At 59.2% G+C, this 8,844-nt stretch overlaps 1 protein-coding gene across 1 annotated transcript; it reads left to right on the forward strand.

Annotated features, from left to right (window-relative positions):
* Positions 1-4,331: 4,331 nt before the first annotated feature.
* On the forward strand, positions 4,332-6,673 carry LOC121082094 (T-cell activation Rho GTPase-activating protein-like; the record flags this gene model as incomplete). Its single annotated transcript, XM_040581430.1, has 7 exons — positions 4,332-4,494; positions 4,720-4,881; positions 4,966-5,075; positions 5,285-5,480; positions 5,705-5,822; positions 5,981-6,126; positions 6,582-6,673. Coding segments are annotated over exons 1-7 (974 nt in total), but the record flags the coding sequence as incomplete, so codon positions are not given.
* Positions 6,674-8,844: the final 2,171 nt, after the last annotated feature.

Here is an 8,844-nt window from a genome sequence, read left to right on the forward strand (position 1 = left end):
GTCGCAGAGAACTGTGTGCCCTTGGCCTTTGAAGATCTCCAAGGACAGAGGCTGCACAACCTCCTTGGACAACCTCTGCCAGCATTTGACCGCTCTGAGGGGGAAAATTTGCCATTTCTCTCTCTCCTTTCACTGTACCACATTCCAGAACAGCCATGACATGACAAGCTCAGGCTTGAAAGCCAGTGCTGTGGCTGGCCTGAAATTCTGTCCCCCTATTTTTCATCCACTGGTAGCTAAAGGAGGACAAAGAAGGATTTCTTTCAAAGGAGAACTTCTCTTTTCCTCTGTCCTACTTCTCTGCCAGTGATCTGGATTCTGAGTGCTGTGCCACTGTCCTAATGGCTGGGAGAGGGATACTTCTTGTAGGACAGGGAGGAGGTGACAGTGGAGATCATCAGGCTGGGGAAGCTGAAGGAAAACGCAAGCAACTGGAGTTGCCTGGAGCAAGAGTGGCCAGCTTCAGAGCTAGGTCACCTCGTGTCCTCAGCTCCCATGCAGGAGCTGAACCACACACATGGACTGCAAAGCAGTGTGGCCCATAGAAAAAAACCTGCTTTTGGCTCGGGATCGCCCAGGGGCATTTAACTGCAATTCCTCCCTTGTCAGTAGGAAGGAAACATGCCCTGCAAGCACACACTGAGGCACGACACCTTGCCCGGGGCTAAAGGGTACCTCAGGAGACCTGCATGGGACCCCCCAGCACCTGGATTGCTGGCTGGAGGATGGGTAGCCCTGCAGGCTCCATACATTGGACCAACGGGCACCTTCCCTTGTCACACAGAGCATCCTCTCGGATGCTCTGCACAGTTTCTGGTAGATCTCTGGAGAAGAGCTTCTCCGCAGCCCTCTCCCGTGGGCTTGCTCACCCCCGGAGCCCTTCCCAAGCACAGCCCCAGCAGGTGGATGCAACCGGCGTTGCAGGGAAGAACAAGCAGCAGGCACCACAGTCAGCACTGTGGGAAAGCTGGGACCCCAGACACCCACTCAGGCTCCCCAATCCCAGCCTGGCCCACAAGAGTGCCTTTATATCCCTTTCCCAGAAGTGCTGAATTCCCCTTCCAGCATTAGCCACTGGACCCACGCTGCTTCTTGCTGCGGTGTACAACAGCCAACAGAGAACTTGCCACATGTCTCTGATTTCCTGCATTTTTCCTGAAAAGGGCGGGTGTGTAACTCTCTGAATGGCTTCTATTTGAAGCAAGGCATTGCTTAGGGTCAACAGTGAAACGAGACACGGGCCATCAAAAGCTGACTACTTTTCCCCTTCTTTGCCATGGTCATGGCCTACCCCACAGACTCGCCCCTGGCCGTGTTGGCCACCGGCTGGGTGAAGGTCATGGCTAACAGGGCAGGGGCTCCTGGGTGCTGCTCATCCAGCCCTGATTGCCAAGGGTGAAGCCTTAACACCCAGGTGGGATAAGGCCTTCCCAAGCAAGGGTGGTGCTCCAGGGGCACCACAATTCCTGCTGAAGCTCACCACACATTTCATTTACCTGTGGCGCCTGGCAGGACACGAGCGGCTCTTGACTGCTGCTAGTCCCCCCGTCTTTTGGTAAAAATGGAAGTTTTTCCTCACGGTGGGCCTGCTCCAATTCCAGCGCCTTGGGGCCTGAGGCCTAGCACGGCCTGGTTGCCAGAGGCCTTCCAACTGCTAGGCCGGCCTCCACCAAGAGGAGTCTGCCTCAGGCCACAACGGCCATCTCTAGGAAAAACAGCTTCTTTTATCGACCAGGACCCTGTCAAAACCCCAGGTGAAAGCGCTGGCCGCAGGCGCAGGGAGGTGGCCCTCGCCCCCTGCCCTGTCCTGCTCGGGGCTCCCCCGGGCGGGGCAGGCCCGGCCATACTGGAGAGGGCCCCGGCCCCCCCCCCCCAGGCCCCGCCCACTTTCCGTTGGGCTCAGACCGTTGGTCACTGGGAGCCCACGGCCACCACAGGCAGCAGGGCAGAGCTGTGCTGGCACGCAGCGGCGCTGGCAGGAGGCAGCCTCTGGCCCAGGAGCGCTGCCACAGCACCAGCACCCCGCTCCCCAGCCTCCCCGTCGCCGGCTGGGCCCCCTCCTCGGTGCACGGCCAGGGCCCTCCTCTCCCGGGCAGGATGGGCCAGGCCTGCTGCTGCTGCGGCTCCAGGTGGGCTCCCCCCGGGCTCGGGGACACGCGGGCACAGCTGGGCCACGCAGCACTGGCGTTGCTCATGCCCGCCGCACTCTGCTCTGCAGGGAGGCTCTCAGCGACGCCGAGCCGGTGCTGAGTGCGGACGTGCGGCTGACCCGGGGCCGCAAGAGGAGCGAGAGGCGCCTTCTGCTCCTCCACGAGGAACTGGTGGTCGCCAAGTTGCGGTAAGACCCTCAGAGCCCAGGTCCTTGCCCCCAGCCCCGGCCCAGGGACACCCTGGCACCAGCCCCAGGCCCCGGCCCCTCGGTGCTGGAGGCACCCATGTCCGTCCCAAGGGCAGGTGGGGGACAGGGCTCTGCGCGTGGGGACCCAGCCCAAGGAGCCCCCCTCCAGCTCAGTGCCCGCCTCTGCTCTCTGCAGACATGGCACCAGCCTGCGCCCACAGCTCTGCCTGGCCCTGGAGCAGCTGTGGGTGCTCAGCAGCGGGAAGGAGGCTGCGGGGCAGGATGGACAGGAGGAGAAGGAGCAAGGCACCGATGAGGACAGCACCTCTGTCATCCTCGCCTGGCCCACCGGCTCCTGCATTGCCACTTTTGGGTGAGTCGTGGTCGGGCAGGAGAGCTTCCCAGCCGTGCCCACACCATCCTGTGAATACTGGCCTCTGCCTTGCGTGCAGAGCTGGGCAGGGAGCAGGCAGCTCGGTGGCAGGGAGGGAGGGACGGGGGATGTTTCCCCATCCTGCATCCCCTGGTCACCTTTTGGTCCCCAGAAGGGAAGGGCAAATACAGCTGCTCGGGCAGGACAGAGCGACCCAGGGCTTGGACAGCGCCTCTGTCCTGCCCCACAGAGCAGGGCTGTGCAGGCACCCACCTTTGCCCAGGGCTGGGGGCAGCAGGGCCTGACGCTGTCTTCCCTCTCTTTCTGCAGCTCCCAGGCACTGAAGGAGCTGTGGGTGGCCACGCTGCTGGGGTAAGCCGGGGGGGTGCTCCAGGAGAAGCTGGGCCCACGGGGGAACACAGCCCCCAGCTGGGGAAGGTGCCCCCGTGGCTGCGAGCAGCTCTCGGGCGCAGCTGCCTGACGAGAGACAAGAGACAGCTTGGGGCTCACCCAGCTCTCTCCCTCTCCCTTCCCGGTGCACAGGACACCAGAAAGACGCACGGGAGCCCGCGTCACCCTCCTAACATCCATCAAGCTCCTGGAGAAGGAGCTGAGCCGCCGCCACGCCGTGAGTGTCTCTCTGCTCTGGGCCCTGTCCCCGAGCACTGCTCCTGCAGCCGAGCAGCAGACCCATGGCTGCTCACCTTCTTCCCCTCCTTCTCTCCCGCCCAGTGGAGGACAGTGCGCGCCAGGAGCCTGGAGAGGCTGATGGAGGCACAGGCAGAGGTGAGAATGGCTGCCTTTCACCCATCTCTGGCTGTGCTGGGATGTGCAGCGAGTGGGGTGACCATGTGCAGGAGGGCGGGGGTTCCCACAGTACCGCTCCGCAGCAGAGGGGGTTGGGGAGACACCAGGAACGCTGGTACGTACTGGCTGGCTGGCGGAGCTGGGACGAAACCTGCCGCACGGGGCAGAGAGCCTGGGAGGGCAGAGGGTCCCAGCTCTGCCATGCTCAGGCTGCTGGCTCCGGGGGGCAGCTCGCCGCTGGCCCTTTCTGCTGCGGGGCTGCTCTCCAAGCGCAGCCTCATTCTTGGTTCTTGCAGGCTCATCCCAAGCAAGGGCCTGCGACGGCCCCATCTGCGAACGCAGGGGGACTTTGCCACGAGCCAGGTGAGTTTGGGAAAGAAAGGCAACCTCCTGCAATGGATTGAACTGTGCTCACTTGTCCCCTGAGTGTCGCCATGCAGGTTGGGCACCGCACGGGAGGACAACACCTGGACTGGCAAGGACACCTGCTGGAGAGCGGCCGCTGCATGAGCTTCTGCAGGACACAGAGCCTCTGTGGCTGCCCACAGCTTGCAGGAGGGCAGGGCAAGGGCTGGGACAGGCTGTCCTGGTGGCACACCAGCTCTCGGCAGCCTCCAAGCCACAGCTGCTGAGCCAAAGCCACGGTTCCAGCTGCTGGCTCCCTGCCTGTCCTGCCGCACTACACAGTATCGCGCTGCGGGCAGGACAGAGCAGGGCAGGGCAGGCGCTGGGACCGCTGGCCTGGGGTCTCCATTGGTGGTGTCTTACTCTGTTTTCCTTTGCAGCAGGAGGGAGCAGCAGCGGGAGCAGCACCAGCAGGAGGAGGATGGGGCTGCCCTGGCCCTTCGCCCTGCGGCGCACCCCGGCCGCTGCCCAGGCGCCAGGGCAGGCGGGCTCCGGCTGCAGCAGGGCGCTCTTTGGGCAGCCCCTGGCAGCCCTCTGTGGGGAGGACAACACGCTGCCCCGGCCCATCCAGGTAAGCCAGCCTGCACACGGGGTCCCCAGCCCCCCACTCAGTCCACAGGCAGTGTCCCCTGGCTCCAGGTACTGGGGAATTGGGCTCTCTGCCCATGGCTCACGCTTCTCTGCTCCCAGCCCCTTTGCAGGGGGACAGAGCCCAGTCTGGGGAAGAGCTCTGGCCACGGCCACCGCTGCTGCAGGGCAGCTCCTCAGCCAAGCCACTGTCCTGCATCTCTTGCAGGAGCTGCTGGCTGTCCTGCACCAGGAAGGACCGACGACAGAGGGGATATTCCGCAGAGCTGCCGGCGGCACGGAACTTCGGCAGCTACGCGAGGCCCTGGACCGCGGCACGGAAGTCGATGTGGGAAGCCAGCCTGCACTGCTGCTGGCCGTCATCTTGAAGGTGAGCGCTTCTGAGCTGCAGCTGGAGGAGCTCCTGGCTGGCCTGCAGCGTTCAAAGGCTCACCTGCAGCCCTTGGCATTGCAGGAATTCCTGCGAAGCATCCCCACCAAGCTCCTCGTCATCGACCTCTACGAGGACTGGATGGCAGCCATGGAGAGGGCCAGCAAGCAGGCCAAGGTGGAGGAGCTGAAAGCGTAAGTGTGGGCAGCAGCCTGCCTGGTGAGCAGGGACCGGGAGAGTTCTGGGACCTGCCTGCCAAGGCACGGGCTCCTCAGAAAGCTGTCTTTTCGGGCAGCTGCAAAGCTGTGCAACACGGCTGCTGGCTCCCACCCGCCTGGGGCCAGCTGCAGGGACGGCTGTGGGCACCCTCTGCTTCATCAGCCTTGTCTTCCTCTTCCCTCAGGGTGGCCAACAAGTTGCCTGCGGCCAACCTCCTCCTCCTGAAGCGGCTGATGGCCCTCCTGCAGCACATTGGCCACAACGCAGCCACCAGCAGAATGAGCTGCAGCAACCTGGCCATCTGCGTCGGGCCCAACCTGCTGAGCCCACCCAACGAGGACCTGCTCCCGCTGCAGGCCATGCTGGCGGTGACCGAGAAGGTACGCCCTACCCAGCAGCCAGTGCTGCCTTCCCGGCCCATCGGAGCTTGGCTGTTGAGAGGTCCCTGGCTGCCTCCTCCCTTGAGCCAGGGCTGGTGGGCTGGGTGCCTGGAAGAGCAACCCCCAGCCGCAGCCGCCTGCGCAGACGAAGGGTCAGCAGTGGGAAAGGCTGCTTGACACGTCTGCAGGCACCTGGCTTGAGACCAAGGCTTTCATGTCTGCAGGTGAACGTGCTGGTGGAGTTCCTGATTGAAAACTGCGGGGACATCTTTGGGGGGGAGGTGGCCGGCCTCTCCCCTCCATCAGCCGAGGAGGTGCCAGCACCCATGGACAGGCGCACAGGTAGGAGGAGGGGCTGAGGCTTGTCACAGACACTGGGGCTTGGGATGCCAGAAACCTCAACGTTGAGGAGACAAGCGGTGTAGGGCTTGGCTGGGCTTTGCTTGAGATGTTCTTGACTTCCAAGAAGTCACGCTGCTGCACGTGCTTTTGCTTTCCAGAGCTGCAGTGCGAAGAGCAAAGTGGCCCTGCAGGCACAGCAGAGACCCAGCGTCCAGCAAAAGCCTTTCTGGATGCAGCCGCCTCTCTGCTGGACATCGACAGAGGAGCTGGGGGAGACACAGGGGCAGGGCCCAAAGCGGCAGAGGTACGGCAGCTCCACAGACACTGGGACAACATGTCTCAAGTGGGACAGTAATTTCCCAGGAGGCCAAGCAGCTGCTGGGCCTCCTCCTGGCAGCCGCTCTCTTGTGCCTTTGGGGCTCCTCCTCTCCCCCCAGAGTGGTACGTGTTAAGGAAAACTGGAAAGGCTGTTTCTGGAATGCACTTCATTAAGTATGATCTGCTTCATCAAACAAAACATACCTACAAAATACCCACAAAAGGACAGAAGGGAGAAGCTGTCACCTTGAGAGGGCTTTTGCTCAAATCCTACTCCGTCACAGCTTCATCAAGTCTAGGCTGCATTGGCTGGGCTGTGCAAAATGTGCACGATGCAAACCAGCATCTCCTCTGTAGAGCTAAGATGGCAATTTGGCAGTCAGGCCCTCACTACCCCAGGCCGTTACTTGCCACCCATTACCTCCCAAATTTCTGGTTTAGGCACCTCCAGATTTGCCTCCAGGCACCCCCGAGGGCACGGCAGAGTCCCTGGCACGCCTGCAACAACTGACCAGCCTGCCCCAGGAAACCAGGTAGGAAGAGCTCCCCTTGCCTGACCTGAGAGCTCACTGCAGGGGCCTGGGGCTTTCCCCATCTCATCACGCTGTGGGATGGAAAGTTTTTCAGGCTCCCACCAGGAGAAGGAAAACTCGAGGAAAAGAAAGAGAAAAGAAATCTGGGCAGAGGAGAGGGACAGCACAGCAGAAATAAAACGGAGAAGAGAGGAAGTCATTTTGCTGACCCAAACCTGAGAGAATGCAGGAAGCTGCAGCACGTCAGGAAGGCCAGGTGCGTACCAGGCGCTGCTGCCCATCTTTCCCAGCTCTGAACACGGCCCTAAGTCAGCCCAGCTGGCTGGCAAGGGCCGGCGAGGGCTGGTGCTGAGCAGGGTTTGGGATGAGCCCCACGGCAGCTCCCCGGGGGCTCCCCGTCGAGCCCTGCTGTGTGGCACAGGGGCACTGTCAGCATCCCTGCGCACGCACAGCTCCCTAGGGACATCACCCCTGGGGAGAAGGCCCCTAGTGGAGGCCAGCAAGAGCTCTCCCTTCTGGGTCATGAGGAATTCCTCAGAAACAGTGTCCTCCAAAGAAGGGGGAACCAAATCCTGCCTCTTCCTGCCTCTGGGGGCTTATCAGAGCTTTCTGACTCTGTCGTTGCAGGTGCTGACTGATTTTCACCGGCTGAACCGCTGTGACTCCTGGGCCCTCGCAGCTGGTGTTGACAATAAAAGAATCTTTTCCCTCTCCTGACTGTGTCTGCCATCGTGTCTTCCGGAGTGGGGAGCTCTTGTGCTGGGAAGGACCCTGGGAAGGGGAGGAGTTTGGGATCGTCCCTTGCCCCAGCACCCTTTCCAGCGGGCATCGGGGCTGAGCTGAGGGGCTTTAGGAGGAAAAGCAAAGCACAGAGCCACACGGGAGGGTGGGGTTGGAAGGGACCCATGGAGGTCCTCTGGGCCAAGCCCTCTGCTCCAGCACGCTCAGCTAGAGCAGGTTGCAGAGGACTGTGTGCCCTTGGCCTTTGAAGATCTGCAAGGACAGAGAGCCCACAACCTCCTCGGACAACCTTTGCCAGCATGGGACCACCCTGAGAGGGAACATTTGCCATTTCAATCTCTTCTTTCACTGTACCACGTTCCAGAACAGCCATGACATGACCAGCTCAGGCTTGAAACCAAGTGCTGTGGCCGGCCTTCAGGGCCAGCAGGGACTGGGGGCCAGAGGGGAAGTGTTTTAGGGACGGACCGTGGGGGCCGGAGGGAGGGGTTTGAGGGACGGACGCCAAGGAAGGCCTCATCCCTGCAGAGATGGCTCAGGCCCAGGGCCTGTCTTAAGGTTCAGTCTTAGTGTTAGGTCTTAAGGTTATATCTTAGGGTTAAGTCTTAGGCTTCATTCTTAGGGTTAGGTTTTAAGGTTAAGTCTTAAAATTTATCTTAGGGATAAGTCTTTGGGTTAAGTCTTAATATTTAAGTGTTAAGGCTAAGCCTTAGGGTTAAGTCTTTAGGTCAAGTCTTAAGGTTAAGTCTTAAAGTTAACTCTTAAGTTTAAGACTTATGGATTGAGTCTTAGGGTTTAGTATAAAGTTTAATTCTTAAGTTTAAGTCTCAGGGTTAACTCTTAGAGTTAAGTCTTGGGCATAAGTCTTGGGTTAAGTCGTAAGGTTGTGTCTTAAGGTTCAGTCTTAATGTTAAGTCTTAAGGTTAAATCTTAGGGTTCAGTCTTAGGGTTAATTTTTATGGTGAAGTCTTAAGGTAAAATATTAGGGTTAAGTCTCAGGGTTGAGTCTTAAGGTTGAGTTTTCGGGTTAAGTCTTAGGATTATTTCTTACGTTTAAGTCTTAGGGTTATGACATAGGGTTAACTCTTATGGTTATGTCAGGGTTAATTCTCAGGGTTAAGTCTTAAGGTTTAACCTTAAGTTTAAGTCATAGGCTTAAGTCTTAAGGTTAAGTCTTTAGTGTAAATGTTAAGGTTAAGTTTTAAGGTTAAGTCTTAAGGTTAAGTCTTGGGGTTAAGTCTTAATGGTACATCTTAAAGTTAATCTTACCATTAAGTCTTAGGGTTAAATCTCAGGGTTATGTCTCAAGGTTAAGTCTCAGGGTTAATTCGTAAGGTTGTGTCTTTAAGGTTCAGTCTTATGGTTAAGTCTTAAAGGTTAAGTCAATGCTTAAGGTTAAGTCTTAAGGATAAGTCTTAGGGTTAAAGTCT

This window comes from Falco naumanni, unplaced genomic scaffold (assembly GCF_017639655.2).
Source record: "Falco naumanni isolate bFalNau1 unplaced genomic scaffold, bFalNau1.pat scaffold_279_arrow_pat_ctg1, whole genome shotgun sequence".
Lineage (NCBI taxonomy): Eukaryota > Metazoa > Chordata > Aves > Falconiformes > Falconidae > Falco > Falco naumanni.